Source organism: Hyperolius riggenbachi, chromosome 2 (assembly GCF_040937935.1).
Source record: "Hyperolius riggenbachi isolate aHypRig1 chromosome 2, aHypRig1.pri, whole genome shotgun sequence".
NCBI classification, from domain to species: domain Eukaryota; kingdom Metazoa; phylum Chordata; class Amphibia; order Anura; family Hyperoliidae; genus Hyperolius; species Hyperolius riggenbachi.
In genome coordinates, this window is record NC_090647.1 from 2,890,001 (window position 1) to 2,911,714 (window position 21,714).

At 52.0% G+C, this 21,714-nt stretch overlaps 1 protein-coding gene across 1 annotated transcript in view; it reads right to left on the reverse strand.

Annotated features, from left to right (window-relative positions):
• The window catches only part of TRPM2 (transient receptor potential cation channel subfamily M member 2), a 539,198-nt gene that overhangs the window by 445,602 nt on the left and 71,882 nt on the right, over positions 1-21,714 (reverse strand). The window contains exons 6-8 of the mRNA XM_068263660.1: positions 18,554-18,734; positions 14,079-14,140; positions 10,786-10,986 (exon numbers count right to left, since the gene is read on the reverse strand). Of these exons, the coding sequence (XP_068119761.1) occupies positions 10,786-10,986; positions 14,079-14,140; positions 18,554-18,734 (444 nt within the window). The remainder of the gene's footprint in view (positions 1-10,785; positions 10,987-14,078; positions 14,141-18,553; positions 18,735-21,714) is intronic.

Consider the following 21,714-nt stretch of genomic DNA (forward strand, 5'->3'; position numbering starts at 1 on the left):
GCGCACACACAGGTGCAGTATTTAGGTTCTGACACTGTGTGCTTGCTTGTGCATGCACACACACAGGTGCAGTATTTAGGTCCTGACACTGTGTGCATGCTTGTGCATGCGCACACACAGGTGCAGTATGTAGGTCCTGACACTGTGTGCGTGTGTGTGTGCGTGCACACACACAGGTGCAGTATTTAGGTCCTGACACTGTGTGTGTGCGTGCGTGCGTGTGCATGCACACACACAGTTGCAGTATTTAGGTCCTGACACTGTGTGCGTGTGTGTGCGTGCAGACACACAGGTGCAGTATGTAGGTCCTGACACTGTGTGTGTGTGTGTGTGCGTCCAGACACACAGGTGCAGTATGTAGGTCCTGACACTGTGTGTGTGTGTGTGTGTGTGTGTGTGCGTGCGTGCACACACAGGTGCAGTATTTAGGTCCTGACACTGTGTGTGTGCGTGCGTGCGTGTGCATGCACACACACAGTTGCAGTATTTAGGTCCTGACACTGTGTGCGTGTGTGTGCGTGCAGACACACAGGTGCAGTATGTAGGTCCTGACACTGTGTGTGTGTGTGTGCGTCCAGACACACAGGTGCAGTATGTAGGTCCTGACACTGTGTGTGTGTGTGTGTGTGTGTGTGTGTGCGTGCGTGCACACACAGGTGCAGTATTTAGGTCCTGACACTGTGTGTGTGCGTGCGTGCGTGTGCATGCACACACACAGTTGCAGTATTTAGGTCCTGACACTGTGTGCGTGTGTGTGCGTGCAGACACACAGGTGCAGTATGTAGGTCCTGACACTGTGTGTGTGTGTGTGCGTCCAGACACACAGGTGCAGTATGTAGGTCCTGACACTGTGTGTGTGTGTGTGTGTGTGTGTGTGCGTGCGTGCACACACAGGTGCAGTATTTAGGTCCTGACACTGTGTGTGTGCGTGCGTGCGTGTGCATGCACACACACAGTTGCAGTATTTAGGTCCTGACACTGTGTGCGTGTGTGTGCGTGCAGACACACAGGTGCAGTATGTAGGTCCTGACACTGTGTGTGTGTGTGTGCGTCCAGACACACAGGTGCAGTATGTAGGTCCTGACACTGTGTGTGTGTGTGTGTGTGTGTGTGTGCGTGCGTGCACACACAGGTGCAGTATTTAGGTCCTGACACTGTGTGCGTGCGTGCGTGCGTGTGTGCACACAGGTGCAGTATTTCGGTCAGCAGGCCTGACACAGGCAGAGCTTCCTGTATGCCATCTGGTTGGATGCTGCAAGGAAAGGTGCTCTGTGAGTGATTGCAAATTCCCTGAAAAGTGCTGAACTGTAAGTTGCTCTGTTTTCCCCGGGGTGCAGCTGCAGGGTCTCTGAGCAGTGAGAGGGCTTGGAGCTCTGTTTATGCGGCTCCAGTCATGGGGGCATGAGGCGCCCGCCCGCGGTGCCGCTGCTAAAGTGCTAAATGTTGTGCGGACTAGTCTCCACGGGGCAAAATTTTGTGATATAATTAGTTGTAAGATCCTGCATATTCTGACAAGCAGGGCGTGGCTAGGATCCTAAGACATCCGGGGCAAGTTTTAGGCACTCCGGCTGAAAAATGGGTGTGGTCATGCACCACACTGTGGGTGTGGTCATGGGTGGAGCCACAATTACACGAATCTCTAAGTGGTCTAAAAAGGCCTGCTCAGAAAAATGTTGAATGAAGCCCCCTCTCCATTAATCATTAAAAAAAATGCAGCAAATCACATAAATAGGCAGTGCCACTTACACATAACTAGACAGAGTTACCTGGCTTCTGTGCTTTCTGCTGGGTTGTCTGGCAGTGGCCTCCTAACATTCCCTGACCTTCTAGTGGACCCCCTCCCATGCTCCCACAGGCCTCCCATTGGGGCACCACAACTCCCAGCATGCCCCCATAAAGGCATCACAGCAGTGAGCATGGAACCACAGCACTCTGTGTGGTGCCATTCTGGGTGCCTCTATTGGGCATGCTGGTTGTTGTGGTGGAGAAGTCTGGAAGAGAAGATGTCTGCAGTATCTGGAGACCAAGTGGCCGGAGGTGAGTACTGCTGCCCGTTGCCTGACTCTGCCTGGGGGACATCCGGGGCACCACAGTATAGATCCGGGGCACGTGTCACTGATCTTTGGGGCTAGCGACGCCCCTGCTGGCAAGTGAAAGCAAATGCAAATCTGCATCAGCAATGCCTCTTGATTAAGCCAATTAGGACACGTTTGCAAAGCCAGCTATACAGTGGGTTGCAAAAGTATTCGGCCCCCTTGAAGTTTTCCACATTTTGTCACATTACTGCCACAAACATGCATCAATTTTATTGGAATTCCACGTGAAAGACCAATACAAAGTGGTGTACACGTGAGAAGTGGAACGGAAATCATACAGGATTCCAAACATTTTTTACAAATCAATAACTGCAAAGTGGGGTGTGCATAATTATTCAGCCCCCCTGAGTCAATACTTTGTACAACCACCTTTTGCTGCAATTACAGCTGCCAGTCTTTTAGGGTATGTCTCTACCAGCTTTGCACATCTAGAGACTGAAATCCTTGCCCATTCTTCTTTGCAAAACAGCTCCAGCTCAGTCAGATTAGATGGACAGCGTTTGTGAACAGCAGTTTTCAGATCTTGCCACAGATTCTCGATTGGATTTAGATCTGGACTTTGACTGGGCCATTCTAACACATAGATATGTTTTGTTTTAAACCATTCCATTGTTGCCCTGGCTTTATGTTTAGGGTCATTGTCCTGCTGGAAGGTGAACCTCTGCCCCAGTCTCAAGTCTTTTGCAGTCTCCAAGAGGTTTTCTTCCAAGATTGCCCTGTATTTGGCTCCATCCATCTTCCCATCAACTCTGACCAGCTTCCCTGTCCCTGCTGAAGAGAAGCACCCCCTGAGCATGATGCTGCCACCACCATATTTGACAGTGGGGATGGTGTGTTCAGAGTGATGTGCAGTGTTAGTTTTCTGCCACACATAGCGTTTTGCATTTTGGCCAAAAAGTTCCATTTTGGTCTCATCTCATCTGACCAGAGCTCCTTCTTCTACATGGTTGCTGTGTCCCCCACATGGCTTGTGGCAAACTGCAAACGGGACTTCTTATGCTTTCTGTTAACAATGGCTTTCTTCTTGCCACTCTTCCATAAAGGCCAACTTTGTGCAGTGCACGACTAATAGTTGTCCTATGGACTAGTGTTGGGCGAACATCTAGATGTTCGGGTTCGGGCCGAACAGGCCGAACATGGCCGCGATGTTCGGGTGTTCGACCCGAACTCCGAACATAATGGAAGTCAATGGGGACCCGAACTTTTGTGGTTTGTAAAGCCTCCTTACATGCTACATACCCCAAATTTGCAGGGTATGTGCACCTTGGGAGTGGGTACAAGAGGAAAAAAAAATTAGCAAAAAGAGCTTATAGTTTTTGAGAAAATCGATTTTAAAGTTTCAAAGGGAAAACTGTCTTTTAAATGCGGGAAATGTCTGTTTTCTTTGCACAGGTAACATGTTTTTTGTCGGCATGCAGTCATAAATGTAATACATATAAGAGGTTCCAGGAAAAGGGACCGGTAACGCTAACCCAGCAGCAGCACACGTGATGGAACAGGAGGAGGGTGGCGCAGGAGGAGAAGAAGGCCACGCTTTGTGAGACACAACAACCCCGGCCTTGCATGAGGGCAAGAAGCGTGCGGATAGCAGGCTTTGTACCGCCATGCAGTCATAAATGTAATAAAGATAAGTGGTTCAATAAACAGGGACCACGCGGCAACGCTAACCCAGCAGCAGCAGACGTGATGGAACAGGAGCAGGCGCAGGAGGAGAAGGCCACGCTTTGTGAGACACAACAACCCAGGCCTTGCATGAGGGCAAGAAGCGTGCGGATAGCAGGCTTTGTACCGCCATGCAGTCATAAATGTAATAAAGATAAGTGGTTCAATAAACAGGGACCACGCGGCAACGCTAACCCAGCAGCAGCAGACGTGATGGAACAGGAGCAGGCGCAGGAGGAGAAGGCCACGCTTTGTGAGACACAACAACCCAGGCCTTGCATGAGGGCAAGAAGCGTGCGGATAGCAGGCTTTGTACGGCCATGCAGTCATAAATGTAATAAAGATAAGTGGTTCAATAAACAGGGACCACGCGGCAACGCTAACCCAGCAGCAGCAGACGTGATGGAACAGGAGGAGGCGCAGGAGGAGAAGGCCACGCTTTGTGAGACACAACAACCCAGGCCTTGCATGAGGGCAAGAAGCGTGCGGATAGCATGCTTTGTACCGCCATGCAGTCATAAATGTAATAAAGATAAGTGGTTCAATAAACAGGGACCACGCGGCAACGCTAACCCAGCAGCAGCAGACGTGATGGAACAGGAGCAGGCGCAGGAGGAGAAGGCCACGCTTTGTGAGACACAACAACCCAGGCCTTGCATGTGGACAAAAAGCGTGCGGATATAGCAGCAATGCTTTTTGCCGCCATGCAGTCATAAATGTAATACAGATGAGAGGTTCAATAAACAGGGCCCGGAAACGCAACACCATCCCAGATGTTCATTGGTCATGTTACTTGGTTGGGGTCCTGGAGTGTTGCGTAGTCATTTCCAATCCAGGATTGATTCATTTTAATTTGAGTCAGACGGTCTGCATTGTCTGTAGAGAGGCGGATACGCCGATCTGTGACGATGCCTCCGGCAGCACTGAAACAGCGTTCCGACATAACGCTGGCTGCCGGGCAAGCCAGCACCTCTATTGCGTACATTGCCAGTTCGTGCCAGGTGTCTAGCTTCGATACCCAATAGTTGAAGGGTGCAGATGGATGGTTCGACACAGCTACGCCATCTGACATGTAGTCCTTGACCATCTTCTCCAGGCGATCGGTGTTGGAGGTGGATCTGCACGCTTGCTGTTCAGTGGGCTGCGGCTGCATGGGTGTCAGAAAATTTTCCCACTCCAAGGACACTGCCGATACCATTCCCTTTTGGGTACTAGCTGCGGCTTGCGTTGTTTGCTGCCCTCCTGGTCGTCCTGGGTTTGCGGAAGTCAGTCTGTCTGCGTACAACTGGCTAGAGGAGGGGGAGGATGTCAATCTCCTCTCTAAAGTCTCCACAAGGGCCTGCTGGTATTCTTCCATTTTGACCTGTCTGACTCTTTCTTCAAGCAGTTTTGGAACATTGTGTTTGTACCGTGGATCCAGAAGGGTATAAACCCAGTAATTGGTGTTGTCCAGAATGCGCACAATGCGTGGGTCACGTTCAATGCAGTCTAGCATGAATTGAGCCATGTGTGCCAGAGTCCTACCAGAATCCTCATCATCCTCTTGTGAGCGTTGTGATAGTTGTTGTGATGCATCATAGTCGTCACCTTCCTCCTGGTCTGCTTCTGCTGACCATTCGCGTTGAATTGTTGAAGTCCAACGTGCACCGCTCTGGCCCTCGTCAGTGGTGGCATGAAATTCCTGCTCCAACTCCAGCTGTTCCTCCTCCTCTTCTTCGTCATAGCTGCTGGGGCCAGCGTTCCCTGAGGCGGATGGCCTGATGTTGGTACCATCACGCTGATCGTTTTCTCCTTCAGATTCCCCCAGTTGCATCATGACAGCTGTTTCCTTGATTTTTAACATCGACCTCTTCAGTAAACACAGCAGTGGTATGGTAATGCTGACTGAAGAGTTGTCACTGCTCACAAGCAACGTGGATTGCTCAAAATTTTGGAGGACTTGGCAGAGGTCCAACATGTTGGCCCAATCGGATCCACAGAAGCTTGGCAGCTGGCCGGATGCGCCTCGGTACTGCGCCGTCATGTACTGGACCACTGCACTCTTCTGCTCGCAAAAGCGGGCTAGCATGTGCAGCGTAGAATTCCAGCGCGTAGGGACATCACACAGCAAGCGATGGTGGGGGAGATTGAAGCGCTCCTGCATCTTGGCGAGTGCCCCCGAAGCAGTACTGGAATTTCTACAATGTTTGGACACTCGACGCACCTTCAACAGCAGATCGGGCACGCCTGGGTATGTCCTCAGGAACCGCTGAACTACTAGGTTCATCACGTGCGCCAGGCAAGGGATGTGTGTCAGCTTAGCCAACCTTAAAGCGCGAATGAGATTACTCCCATTATCACACACAACCATGCCCGGTTTCAGGTCCAGCGGTGCCAGCCACAAATCCGTCTGTTCCTTTATTCCCCTCCAAATTTCCTCCCCTGTGTGCTGCTTATCCCCAAGGCAGATTAGCTTCAGCAACGCTTGCTGACGCATGCCAACAGCTGTGCTGCACTGCTTCCACGATCCTACTGCTGCTGGGTTAGCGTTTCCGGATGAGGTACAGCTTTGAGATGCGTTGGAGGAGAAGGAGTCAGAGAGGTAGGTGCTGCTGTTATCCAGTGGGAGGGACGGCGGTGCAGCTGTTTGTGGCGTGGGCAACACCCGTGCCGTAGCAGGTGAGGAATCGCTGCCAGGCTCCACAAGGTTCACCCAGTGCGCGGTAAGGGAGATGTATCGACCCTGGCCGAACGCACTCGTCCAGGTGTCAGTGGTGAGGTGAACCTTGCAGGCAACGGCATTCTTCAAGCTTCGGGTTATTTTGCTGACCACGTGCTCATGCAACTCAGGCACTGCAGAGCGTGCAAAGTGGTAGCGGCTGGGAACCACGTAACGTGGGATGGCCACTGACATCATGCCCTTGAAGCTGTTTGTCTCCACCAATCGATATGGCAGCATTTCGCAGGCCAGAAGCTTGGCTATGCTGGCTGTTACTGCCACGGCCCGGGGGTCATTTGCTGGCAATTTCCTCTTGCGCTCAAACATCTCCGACACAGACAACTGAACCGTAGCGCTGCACACGGAAGGGCTGTTGGTTGTTGTGTTTGATGAACACTGGGAGACCTCAAGAGCACTACTCCGGAAAGTGACAGTGTCAGCGTCGTCTGATGTTTGTGAATGTTGTGAACCACGCAATGGCTGGGCTACTGCTGCTGCTGAGGCGGGTCTGGTGAACCCAAGGGAGGCAGTGTTGTTTCTGGTACCCTGTCCTGACGCGTTTGCCCAAAGAGTGGGATGTTTGGATAGCATGTGACGGCTCATGCTGGTGGTGGAGAGGTTGTTAATATTTTTCCCCCTGCTCAGGCGGGTCTTGCACACCTTGCAAATCGCCATGGTAACATCCTCAGTGCAGTCTTCAAAGAAAGCCCAGACTTTGGAGCACCTGCCTCCTTGCTGGCGATTTCTGTTTGCTCCTCTTTTGCCTCTCACTTGAACTTCCACGCTTGTGGTGCCTGAAATTGCGCGCCGCCTACCTTGTGGCACAAGGCGAACTCGTGCAGCAGTGTGTTCTTCAACAGACTCATCTGTGCTGCTGCTACGACGGCGATGTTCTCGTTCACAAACAAAATCTGGGTCTCTGTCCACATTGTCCATACCCTCCTCTTCCATCTCCTCAAACTCGTCATATGTCATTGTGGGCCACCGCCGTGGAGTAGAGCTCCCCACAACAACCTCTGCGCAGCACACTCCAACGTCGTCTTCCAGATCTTGTCGGCCGACCTCCTGCAATTGCAACCCCTCCTGCCCAAATTGCTCTGGGATTTGGGTTTCCGAGTCCTCTTCGGACTCGCCTCGTATTTCAGTGCGCGGTACATTTCCCACAGTTAACGGTTGTGAATCCAGGCACAACATTTCTGGCTGTTCCTCCATTGACCTTTGAAAGGTGGAAGTTTGTTGGGCTGGGAATAGCTCCTGCGAATACCCCATTGTGTCCTGAGGTAATTCATCGGACTGGTTATCTGGCAGTTGTGTGCGTGGTGTCGCTGCCGGTTGTGTCAGCTTTGTGCCCACTGGCTCCTTGTAACTGGCTGAGGACTCGGACCTCGTGCGTGATGTGCTGGTGCTGCTTAACCCACTGCTGGACGCTTGAGAGGTCATCCAAGTAATTATCTGGTCCTGTTCTTTTGGATTTGTGAGGGTTGTTGTCCTGGACAACATGGGTGGTATTGAGTGGGTTTTCTTGGGTGCTCCCCTGTGGCCTGTACGTGAACCGTCAGGGGAAACACCTCTTCCCTTGCCCCTCCCTCTTTCACCGGATTTCTTCCTCATTTCACTTATCCTTACAGTACACGCTGACTGGCAGCAGTACAGTGGCAGTACAGAAATGCTATACAGTACCACTATTCCCAGCAGCGACACAGAGCACAATGCTATACAGTGACGGGTGAGCGGTGTACCACTATTCCCAGCAGACACAGAACAGTGAACAGAATGCTATATAGTGTGGCTGAGCGAGCGGTGTACCACTATTCCCAGCAGACACAGAACAGTGAACAGAATGCTATATAGTGTGGCTGAACGAGCGGTGTACTACTGTTCCCAGCAGACACAGAACAGTACACAGAATGCTATATAGTGTGGCTGAACGAGCGGTGTACTACTGTTCCCAGCAGACACAGAACAGTACACAGAATGCTATATAGTGTGGCTGAACGAGCGGTGTACTACTGTTCCCAGCAGACACAGAACAGTGAACAGAATGCTATATAGTGTGGCTGAGCGAGCGGTGTACCACTATTCCCAGCAGACACAGAACAGTGAACAGAATGCTATATAGTGTGGCTGAGCGAGCGGTGTACCACTATTCCCAGCAGACACAGAACAGTAAACAGAATGCTATATAGTGTGGCTGAGCGAGCGGTGTACCACTATTCCCAGCAGACACAGAACAGTGAACAGAATGCTATATAGTGTGGCTGAGCGAGCGGTGTACCACTATTCCCAGCAGACACAGAACAGTGAACAGAATGCTATATAGTGTGGCTGAGCGAGCGGTGTACCACTATTCCCAGCAGACACAGAACAGTGAACAGAATGCTATATAGTGTGGCTGAGCGAGCGGTGTACCACTATTCCCAGCAGACACAGAACAGTGAACAGAATGCTATATAGTGTGGCTGAGCGAGCGGTGTACTACTGTTCCCAGCAGACACAGAACAGTACACAGAATGCTATATAGTGTGGCTGAACGAGCGGTGTACTACTGTTCCCAGCAGACACAGAACAGTACACAGAATGCTATATAGTGTGGCTGAACGAGCGGTGTACCACTATTCCAAGCAGACACAGAACAGTGAACAGAATGCTATATAGTGTGGCTGAGCGAGCGGTGTACCACTATTCCCAGCAGACACAGAGTGGCAGTAAACAGAATGCTATATAGTGTGGCTGAGCGAGGTACACAGAGTGGCAGTAAACAGAATGCTATATAGTGTGGCTGTGCAAGCGGTGTACTACTATTCCCAGCAGACACAGAGTGGCAGTAAACAGAATGCTATATAGTGTGGCTGAGCGAGGTACACAGAGTGGCAGTAAACAGAATGCTGAGCGAGCGGTGTACTACTATTCCCAGCAGCGACACACAATGACTGGGGGGGACCCTGGCTAGCGTGGCTGGAGCGCGAACTACCCTGCCTGCCTACCCAAAGCTAAACCCACAGACAAATGGCGGAGATATGACGTGGTTCGGGTATTTATTTACCCGAACCACGTGACAGTTCGGCCAATCAGAGCGCGTTCGGGTCCGAACCACGTGACCCGTTCGGCCAATCACAGCGCTAGCCGAACGTTCGGGGAACGTTCGGCCATGCGCTCTTAGTTCGGCCATATGGCCGAACGGTTTGGCCGAGCACCGTCAGGTGTTCGGCCGAACTCGAACATCACCCGAACAGGGTGATGTTCTGCAGAACCCGAACAGTGGCGAACACTGTTCGCCCAACACTACTATGGACAGAGTCTCCCACCTGAGCTGTAGATCTCTGCAGCTCGTCCAGAGTCACCATAAGCCTCTGACTGCATTTCTGATCAGCGCTCTCCTTGTTCGGCCTGTGAGTTTAGGTGGATGGCCTTGTCTTGGTAGGTTTACAGTTGTGCCATACTCCTTCCATTTCTGAATGATCGCTTGAACAGTGCTCTGTGGGATGTTCAAGGCTTTGGAAATCTTTTTGTAGCCTAAGCCTGCTTTAAATTTCTCAATAACTTTATCCCTGACCTCTATGGTGTGTTCTATGGACTTCATGGTGTTGTTGCTCCCAATATTCTCTTAGACAACCTCTGAGGCCCTCACAGAGCAGCTGTATTTGTACTGACATTAGATTATACACAGGTGCACTCTATTTAGTCATTAGCACTCATCAGGCAATGTCTATAGGCAACTGACTGCACTCAGACCAAAGGGGGCTGAATAATTACGCACACCCCACTTTGCAGTTATTTATTTGTAAAAAATGTTTGGAATCATGTATGATTTTCGTTCCACTTCTCACATGTACACCACTTTGTATTGGTCTTTCACGTGGAATTCCAATAAAATTGATGCATGTTTGTGGCAGTAATGTGACAAAATGTGGAAAACTTCAAGGGGGCTGAATACTTTTGCAACCCACTGTATCCGGTTTCTCTTGGCGCTTGATGCGCACACTCTTCTCTTTTTGAAATGTTAATATGTGTTTTTGCTTTCCTAAATTCCGGCAGCAGGTCGGTGGGGAGGGGGTGGGGGTGTGATTTGTGGTAATTTGTGTGTCCATGCACATTCAGTGGGAACACAGAATTATAATATATTGCATGAAAACTTGCATGGCATTTTGAAGTTATTTAGAGACATTTTGTATGTAAATTTACTTCATTTATATTCACTGGAAAAAACACTGAAACTGCCCATGGAAATGTAACTGAAAATACACAGAAATCTGAGGTCGCAGATCCTGGAGCAGAGACAGCATGATGAGTGTGACGCCCCGGGCTTGCTTTGCACTATTCAGTACTCACCTTCTTTGTCCACATGATGATCTGAGCTTCTGTGAAGCTGTCATAGGAATCCTCAAAGAAGTTCTGCAGCTTTTCTTTGATGAGGTTGATAGTAATTTTGGAAGAACTCAGATTTGCCACCTGTGCAATGACATCAGCAACGCGGCCGGAGCCTTCCACAATGACGCAGGGTGTGTTGTTACACATGGAGTTGTAGATGGTCTGTGCCCGGAACAATGACAAGAAGATGGTGAAGATGACAAACACTTTCTGAATATAACAGATTCTACTTCAATAAAACCTTTTCCCTCTCAAATCAACCTACCATGTGTGATTGGCTGCCGATATCATGTGACTGGCACCACCGCTGATATTATGTGACTGGCACCACCGCCGATATCATGTGACTGGCACCAATGCTGATATCATGTGACTGGCACCACAACCGATATCATGTGACTGGCACCATCGCCAATATCATGTGACTGGCACCATCGCCAATATCATGTGACTGGCACCATCGCCAATATCAGGTGATTGGCACCATCACCAATATTATGTGACTGGCTCCACCACCGATATCATGTGACTGTCACCATCGCCAATATCAGGTGATTGGCACCATCACCAATATTATGTGACTGGCTCCACCACCGATATCATGTGACTGGCACCATCGCCAATATCAGGTGATTGGCACCATCACCAATATTATGTGACTGGCTCCACCACCGATATCATGTGACTGGCACCATCGCCAATATCATGTGACTGGCACCATCGCCAATATCAGGTGATTGGCACCATCACCAATATTATGTGACTGGCTCCACCACCGATATCATGTGACTGTCACCATCGCTGATATCATGTGACTGGCACCATCGCTTATATCATGTGACTGGCACCACCGCCGATATCATGTGACTGGCACCAATGCTGATAACATGTGACTGGCACCACCGCCGATATCATGTGACTGGCACCACTGTCGATATCATGTGACTGGCACCACTGTCGATATCATGTGACTGGCACCATCGCCGATATCATGTGACTGGCACTATCGCTATTATCATGTGACTGGCACCATCGCTGATATCATGTGACTGGCACCAATGCTGATATCATGTGACTGGCACCACCGCCGATATCATGTGACTGGCACCATCGCCAATATCATGTGACTGCCTGGCACCATCGCCAATATCACGTGACTGGCACCATCACCAATATTATGTGACTGGCTCCACCACCGATATCATGTGACTGTCACCATCGCTGATATCATGTGACTGGCACCACCGCCGATATCATGTGACTGGCACCAATGCTGATAACATGTGACTGGCACCACCGCCGATATCATGTGACTAGCACCACTGTCGATATCATGTGACTGGCACCATCGCCGATATCATGTGACTGGCACCATCGCCGATATCATGTGACTGGCACCACCGCAGATATGTGATTAAAATACTGATGTGTGCTAGCGGTTGTAGGAGGCTTTGAGTTGGAAAAAATGGTTAACCCTTTCATCTTTAACCCTCATCCTTCCCTGAGACTAGAGGAGTACAGAGATGGGCACACCTAGAGGTCTGGTGGTGGGGTGATGGCACACCTGACATGACATACCTAGAGGTCTGGTGGTGGGGTGATGGCACACCTGACATGACATACCTAGAGGTCTGGTGGTGGGGTGATGGCACACCTGACATGAGATATCTAGAGGTCTGGTGGTGGGATGATGGCACACCTGACATGAGATATCTAGAGGTGTGTGGTGGGGTGATGGCACACCTGACATGAGATATCTAGAGGTCTGGTGGTGGGGTGATGGCACACCTGACATGACATATCTAGAGGTCTGGTGGTGGGGTGATGGCACACCTGACATGAGTTATCTAGAGCTCGGGTGGTGGGGTGATGGCACACCTGACATGACATCTAGTGCTCTGGTGGTGAGGTGATGACACACCTGACATGACATATCTAGAGGTCTGGTGGTGGGGTGATGGCACACCTGACATGAGATATCTAGAGGTCTGGTGGTGGGGTGATGGCACACCTGACATGACATATCTAGAGCTCTGGTGGTGGGGTGATGGCACACCTGACATGAGTTATCTAGAGCTCAGGTGGAGGGGTGATAGCACACCTGACATGACATCTAGTGCTCTTGGGGTGGGGTGATGGCACACCTGACATGAGATATCTAGAGGTCTGGTGGTGGGGTGATGGCACACCAGACAAGAGATATCTAAAAGTCTGGTGGTGGGGTGATGGCACACCTGACATAAGATATCTAGAGGTCTGGTGGTGGGTGATGGCACACCTGACATGAGATATCTAGAGGTCTGGTGGTGAGGTGAGGTGATGGCACACCTGACATGAGAAATCTAGAGGTCTGGTGGTGGGGTGATGGCACACCTGACATGACATATCTAGAGCTCTGGTGGTGGGGTGATGGCACGCCTGACATGAGTTATCTAGAGCTCTGGTGGTGGGGTGATGGCACACCTGACATGAGATATCTAGAGGTCTGGTGGTGGGGTGATGGCACACCTGACATGACATATCTAGAGCTCTGGTGGTGGGGTGATGGCACACCTGACATGAGTTATCTAGAGCTCGGGTGGTGGGGTGATGGCACACCTGACATGACATCTAGTGCTCTGGTGGTGGGGTGATGGCACACCTGACATGAGATATCTAGAGCTCTGGTGGTGGGGTGATGGCACACCTGACATGACATATCTAGAGCTCTGGTGGTGGGGTGATGGCACGCCTGACATGAGATATCTAGAGCTCGGGTGGTGGGGTGATGGCACACCTGACATGAGATATCTAGAGGTCTGGTGGTGGGGTGATGGCACACCTGACATGACATCTAGTGCTCTGGTGGTGGGGTGATGGCACACCTGACATGAGATATAAAGAGATCTGGTGGTGGGGTGATGGCACACCTGACATGAGTTATCTAGAGCTCGGGTGGTGGGGTGATGGCACACCTGACATGACATCTAGTGCTCGGGTGGTGGGGTGATGGCACACCTGACATGAGATATCTAGAGGTCTGGTGGTGGGGTGATGGCACACCTGACATGACATCTAGTGCTCTGGTGGTGGGGTGATGGCACACCTGACATGACATCTGGAGCTTGGGTGGTGGGGTGATGGCACACCTGACATGACATCTAGTGCTCGGGTGGTGGGGTGATGACAAGGTAGATTCTGCATAGAAATATCAGGAACTATGCTAGTAATCTTCCAACATTCCACACTTAATTTCTGGGCCTTTAGTGACTCACGTCCAGCGTTCCTGGTCCCCCTTCCAGCACCACACACACTATGGGGATCTTTATGGCTGTTCCTGGAGGGAGAACAAGAGAGAAACGTATAAATTACACATATATCCTGTATGTCCTGACCCCCAATTGCCTTCTGACTCCCCAAATCTCTGCATCATCTGCTGTCTGCTACCCTCTATCATCTGACTGCTCTGCTCTCTACCTGCTGACTGCCCCCCTCTATCATCTGACTGCTCCCCTCTCTACCTGCTGTCTGCTCCCCTCTATTATCTGACTGCTCCCTTCTCTATTTACTGACTGCTCCCCTCTCTATATGCTGACTGCTCCTCTGTATCTGCTGACTGGTCCCCTCTCTATCTGCTGACTGGTCCCCTCTCTATCTGCTGACTTCTCCCCTCTACCTGCTGACTGCTCTCTCTACCTGCTGACTGCTCCCCCCTCTATCTGCTAACTGCTCCCCCCTCTATCTGCTGACTGTTCCCCTCTCTACCTGATGACTGTTCCCCTTTCTATCTGCTGACTGCTCCCCCCTCTACCTGCTGACTGCTTCCCTCTCTATTTGCTGACTGCTCCCCTCTCTATCATCTGACTGCTCCCCTTTCTACCTGCTGACTGCTCCCCTCTCTACCTGCTGACTGCTCCCCTCTATTATCTGACTGCTCCCTTCTCTATTTACTGACTGCTCCCCTCTCTATATGCTGACTGCTCCTCTGTATCTGCTGACTGGTCCCCTCTCTATCTGGTGACTGCTCCCCTCTCTATCTGCTGACTGCTCCCTTCTCTATCTGCTGACTGCTCCTCTCTATCTGCTGACTGCTCCCCTCTCTATATGCTGACTGCTCCCCTCTCTATCTGCTGACTGCTCTCCTCTCTACCTGCTGACTGCTCCCCTCTCTATCTGCTAACTGTTCCCCCCTCTACCTGCTGACTGCTCCCCTCTCTACCTGCTGACTGCTCCTCTCTCTATCTGCTGACTGCTCCTCTGTATCCGCTGACTGCTCCCCTCTCTATCTGCTGACTGCTCCCCTATCTACCTGCTGACTGCTCCCCCCTCTACCTGCTGACTGCTCCTCTGTATCTGTTGACTGCTCCCCTCTCTACCTGCTGACTTCTCCCCCCTCTACCTGCTGACTGCTCTCTCTACCTGCTGACTGCTCCCCCCTCTATCTGCTAACTGCTCCCCCCTTTATCTGCTGGTTGCTCCCCTCTCTACCTGCTGACTGCTCCCCTATCTGCCTGCTGACTGCTCCCTTCTCTATCTGCTGACTGCTCCTCTCTACCTGCTGACTGCTCCCCCCTCTATTTGCTGACTGCTCCTCTCTACCTGCTGACTGCTCCCCTCTCTACCTGCTGACTGCTCCCCTATCTGCCTGCTGACTGCTCCCCTCTCTATCTGCTGACTGCTCCTCTCTACCTGCTGACCGCTCCCCCCTCTATCTGCTGACTGCTCCTCTCTATCTGCTGACTGTTCCCCTCTCTACCTGCTAACTGCTCCCCTCTCTACCTGATGACTGCTCCCCTCTCTATCTGCTGACGGATCCCCTCTACCTGCTGACTGCTCTCCTCTCTACCTGCTGACTGATCCCCTCTACCTGCTGACTGCTCTCCTCTCTACCTGCTGACTGTTCCCCTCTCTACCTGCTGACTGCTCCCATCTCTATCTGCTGACTGCTCCCCTCTACCTGCTGACTGTTCCCCTCTCTACCTGATGACTGTTCCCCTCTCTATCTGCTGACTGTTCCCCTCTACCTGCTGACTGCTCCCCTCTCTATCTGCTGACTGCTCCCCTCTCTACCTGCTGACTGCTCCCATCTCTATCTGCTGACTGCTCCCCTCTACCTGCTGACTGCTCCCCTCTCTATCTGCTGACTGCTCCCCTCTCTATCTGCTGACTGCTCTCCTCTCTACCTGCTGACTGTTCCCCTCTCTACCTGATGACTGCTCCCCTCTCTATCTGCTGACTGCTCCCCTCTCTACCTGCTGACTGCTCCCCTCTACCTGCTGACTGTTCCCCTCTCTACCTGACGCCTGTTCCCCTCTCTACCTGATGACTGTTCCCCTCTCTACCTGATGACTGCTCCCCCCTCTACCTGCTGACTGCTCCCCTCTCTACCTGTAGTGGCTGGATGGTGTACTGGTTAAGGGCTCTGCCTCTGACATGGGAGACCAGGGTTCGAATCTTGGCTCTGCCTGTTCAGTAAGCCAGTAATTCAGTAAGGAGTTCATTGGGCAAGACTCCCTAACACTGCTACTGCCTACTGAGTGCGCTCTAGTGGCTGCCTCGCAAGCGCTTTGAGTCCGACAGGAGAAAGGCGCTATACAAATACTGCCATTATTACCTGCTGACCGCTCCCCCCTCTATCTGCTGACTGCTCCTCTCTATCTGCTGACTGTTCCCCTCTCTACCTGCTAACTGCTCCCCTCTCTACCTGATGACTGCTCCCCTCTCTATCTGCTGACGGATCCCCTCTACCTGCTGACTGCTCTCCTCTCTACCTGCTGACTGATCCCCTCTACCTGCTGACTGCTCTCCTCTCTACCTGCTGACTGTTCCCCTCTCTACCTGCTGACTGCTCCCATCTCTATCTGCTGACTGCTCCCCTCTACCTGCTGACTGTTCCCCTCTCTACCTGATGACTGTTCCCCTCTCTATCTGCTGACTGTTCCCCTCTACCTGCTGACTGCTCCCCTCTCTATCTGCTGACTGCTCCCCTCTCTACCTGCTGACTGCTCCCATCTCTATCTGCTGACTGCTCCCCTCTACCTGCTGACTGCTCCCCTCTCTATCTGCTGACTGCTCCCCTCTCTATCTGCTGACTGCTCTCCTCTCTACCTGCTGACTGTTCCCCTCTCTACCTGATGACTGCTCCCCTCTCTACCTGATGACTGCTCCCCTCTCTATCTGCTGACTGCTCCCCTCTCTACCTGCTGACTGCTCCCCTCTACCTGCTGACTGTTCCCCTCTCTACCTGATGCCTGTTCCCCTCTCTACCTGATGACTGTTCCCCTCTCTACCTGATGACTGCTCCCCCCTCTACCTGCTGACTGCTCCCCTCTCTACCTGTAGTGGCTGGATGGTGTACTGGTTAAGGGCTCTGCCTCTGACATGGGAGACCAGGGTTCGAATCTTGGCTCTGCCTGTTCAGTAAGCCAGTAATTCAGTAAGGAGTTCATTGGGCAAGACTCCCTAACACTGCTACTGCCTACTGAGTGCGCTCTAGTGGCTGCCTCGCAAGCGCTTTGAGTCCGACAGGAGAAAGGCGCTATACAAATACTGCCATTATTACCTGCTGACTGCTCCCCCCTCTACCTGATGACTGCCCCCCCCCCCCTCTACCTTCTGACTGCTCCCCCCTCTACCTGCTGACTGCTCTCCTCTCTACCTTCTGACTGCTCCCCCCTACCTGCTGACTGTTCCCATCTCTATCTGCTGACTGCTCCCCCCTACCTGCTGACTGCTCCTCTCTCTACCTGCTGACTGTTCCCCTCTCTATCTGCTGACTGCTCCCCTCTCTATCTGCTGACTGCTCCCCTCTCTATCTGCTGACTGCTCCTCTCTATCTGCTGACTGCTCCCCTCTCTACCTTCTGACAGCTCCCCTCTCTATCTGCTGACTGTTCCCCCTCTACCTGCTGAGAGCTCCCCTCTCTACCTGCTGACTCCTCCCCTCTGTATCTGCTGACTGCTCCCCTCTCTATCTGCTGACTGCTCCCCTATCTACCTGCTGACTGCTCCCCCCTCTACCTGCTGACTGCTCCTCTGTATCTGTTGACTGCTCCCCTCTCTACCTGCTGACTGCTCCCCCCTCTACCTGCTGACTGCTCCCCTCTCTACCTGCTGACTGCTCCCCTCTCTATCTGCTGACTGCTCCCCTCTCTACCTGCTGACTGCTCCCCTCTCTACCTGCTGACTGCTCCCCTCTCTATCTGCTGACTGCTCCTCTCTACCTGCTGACTGCTCCCCTCTCTACCTGCTGACTGCTCCACTCTTTCTGCTGACTGCTCCCCTCTCTATATGCTGACCGTTCCTCTGTATCTGCTGACTGCTCCCCTCTCTATCTGCTGACTGCCCCCCCCCCCTCTACCTGCTGACTGCCCCACCCCCCCACCTGCTGACTTCTCCCCCCTCTACCTGCTGACTGCTCCCCTCTCTACCCGGTAACTGCTCCCCTCTCTACCTGCTGACTGCTCCCCTCTCTACCTGGTGACTGCCCCCCACCCTCTACCTGCTGACTGCCCCCCCCCCTCTACCTGCTGACTGCCCCCCCTACCTGCTGACTTCTCCCCTCTCTACCTGCTGACTGACCCCCCCCCCTCTACCTGCTGACTTCTCCCCTCTCTACCTGCTCACTGCCCTCCTCTCTCTACCTGCTGACTGCCCCCCTCTCTACTTGCTGACTGCCCCCCCCCCCTCTACCTGCTGACTGCTCCCCTCTCTACCTGGTGACTGACCACATCAGTGCATCTCCCTCTCACCTCCTTTGTGTAATGTCTGTTCAGAGATGAATTTCTCCAGCTGAGTTCTCAGTTGAATTTCTATCCCATATTGTCCATGTGTCCCGTCATCCACCAGTATGAAGTGTGTGTGGTTGTTGTCCAGGCAACACAGGGACCCCTGAGACCCTTCATCCATGGGGTACAGTGCTGGGGCTCCACCCTGGAAGGATAGGAAGATGGAGGAGATGAGTTTCCATATACTGCCTGGTGGAGGCCACAGAACACCACACTAGTGGTGCTTGTCATGATCGAACCGCGAGGAAACACAATCAATTCAGAAAGAACCGCAATCAACTGGATTTCTGATTGTTTTAAATTGCATGTCTAGGGACCCACAGAGCAAAAAGCAAGGGTCTGGTCCTGTCCAGCTGGATACAGCTGTTGTTCTGGGAGGCCAATGTTTGTCTTTAACTAGAAAAAGGACCTCCCCTTCTGCAGACAACCCACAGTTGGGTGTGAAAAAACAATCTGAAAAGAAACATTCGGCTTGTACTCCTGGTCTTCTGACAAGAATACAAGACAGGCAGGCTCCACTGTGAGCATATCTAAAATGAATGTATTGTATAATTTTTGCCTTTTTAAGAGATACCGTACTTATGGTAGGTATGAAAATTATGTAATTTTTTTGGTTAGGATTTAGGATTTATGCCTCTGGGCTCAACTTCTCAGGAAGCAAGTATCATACAATATCGGTGTCTAGTGTCATTAAGACCAATATTTTCTGAGGATTGGAAATGTATTATTATTTGTGTGCGATGAACAGAGCCTGCTATTTGATAATGCCAGATATTTTGGACTTAATATACCCGCCAAAATAAAACCTCAGCCTAGAAGGAGGGCACCGAGATCCACCCTCAGAGGCCAATCTGTATAAGAACAGAGCATTCTCAGCGGGCAGCTAGCATGAGAACCTAGGCTGTCTGCCATTTTGACTGACCTTTATTCTGGAACAAAGTGTAAATCTCTGGGGTACATTCTTGCAGGATAGAACCCTGATCTACATTAAAGTACCACTGTTTTAATAAAAACACATTCTATGCAGAGTTTCGATTTAAGGAGGACTTCTCTCAGAAAGAAATGGAGGCATCTCTAGAAGCAAAATGTAGAGCATGTGAGGATTGCCTCATGTTTGCACAGTGACGGTGGAGGTGAGACTGGGAGCAGGCCAGGAGAGTGTGATGTGAGGGTGGCCTCATGTTTGCACAGTGATGGTGGGGGTGAGACTAGGAGCAGGCCAGGAGAGTGTGATGTGAGGGTTGCCTCATGTTTGCACAGTGATGGTGGAGGTGAGACTGGGAGCAGGCCAGGAGAGTGTGATGTGAGGGTGGCCTCATGTTTGCACAGTGATGGTGGGGGTGAGACTGGGAGCAGACCAGGAGAGTGTGATGTGAGGGTTGCCTCATGCTTGCACAGTGGTGGTGGAGGTGAGACTGGGAGCAGGCCAGGAGAGTGTGATGTGAGGGTTGTCTCATGGTTGCACAGTGATGGTGGAGGTGAGACTGGGAGCAGGCCAGTAGAGTGTGATGTGAGGGTTGTTTCATGTTTGCACAGTGATGGGGGAGGTGAGACTGGGAGCAGGCCAGGAGAGTGTGATGTGAGGGTCGCCTCATGTTTGCACAGTGATGGTGGTGGTGGTGAGACTGGGAGCAGGCCAGGAGAGTGTGATGTGAGGGTTGCCTCATGTTTGCACAGTGATGGTGGAGGTGAGACTGGGAGCAGGCCAGGAGAGTGTGATGTGAGGGATGCCTCATGTTTGCACAGTGAAGGTGGAGGTGAGACTGGGAGCAGGCCAGGAGAGTGTGATGTGAGGGTTGCCTCATGTTTGCACAGTGACGGTGGAGGTGAGACTGGGAGCAGGCCAGGAGAGTGTGATGTGAGGGTTGCCTCATGTTTGCACAGTGACGGTGGCGGTGAGACTGGGAGCAGGCCAGGAGAGTGTGATGTGAGGTTGCCTCATGTTTGCACAGTGATGATGGTGGAGGTGAGACTGGGAGCAGGCCAGGAGAGTGCGATGTGAGGGTTGTCTCATGTTTGCACAGTGATGATGGTGGAGGTGAGACTGGGAGCAGGCCAGGAGAGTGTGATGTGAGGTTGCCTCATGTTTGCACAGTGATGGTGGAGGTGAGACTGGGAGCAGGCCAGGAGAGTGTGATGTGAGGGTTGCCTCATGTTTGCACAGTGACGGTGGAGGTGAGACTGGGAGCAGGCCAGGAGAGTGTGATGTGAGGGTTGCCTCATGTTTGCACAGTGACGGTGGCGGTGAGACTGGGAGCAGGCCAGGAGAGTGTGATGTGAGGTTGCCTCATGTTTGCACAGTGATGATGGTGGAGGTGAGACTGGGAGCAGGCCAGGAGAGTGCGATGTGAGGGTTGTCTCATGTTTGCACAGTGATGATGGTGGAGGTGAGACTGGGAGCAGGCCAGGAGAGTGTGATGTGAGGTTGCCTCATGTTTGCACAGTGATGGTGGAGGTGAGACTGGGAGCAGGCCAGGAGAGTGTGATGTGAGGGTTGTCTCATGTTTGCACAGTGATGGTGGAGGTGAGACTGGGATCAGGCCAGGAGAGTGTGATGTGAGGTTGCCTCATGTTTGCACAGTGATGATGGTGGAGGTGAGACTGGGAGCAGGCCAGGAGAGTGTGATGTGAGGGATGCCTCATGTTTGCACAGTGATGGTGGTGGAGGTGAGACTGGGAGCAGGCCAGGAGAGTGTGATGTGAGGGTTGCCTCATGTTTGCACAGTGATGGTGGAGGTGAGACTGGGAGCAGGCCAGGAGAGTGTGATGTGAGGGTTGCCTCATGTTTGCACAGTGATAGTGGAGGTGAGACTGGGAGCAGGCCAGGAGTGTGTGATGTGAGGGTTGTCTCATGTTTGCACAGTGATGGTGGTGAGACTGGGAGCAGGCCAGGAGAGTGTGATGTGAGGGTTGTCTCATGTTTGCACAGTGATGGTGGAGGTGAGACTGGGAGCTGGCCAGGAGAGTGTGATGTGAGGGTTGCCTCATGTTTGCACAGTGATGGTGGAGGTGAGACTGGGAGCAGGCCAGGAGAGTGTGATGTGAGGGTTGTCTCATGTTTGCACAGTGATGGTGGAGGTGAGACTGGGAGCAGGCCAGGAGAGTGTGATGTGAGGGTTGCCTCA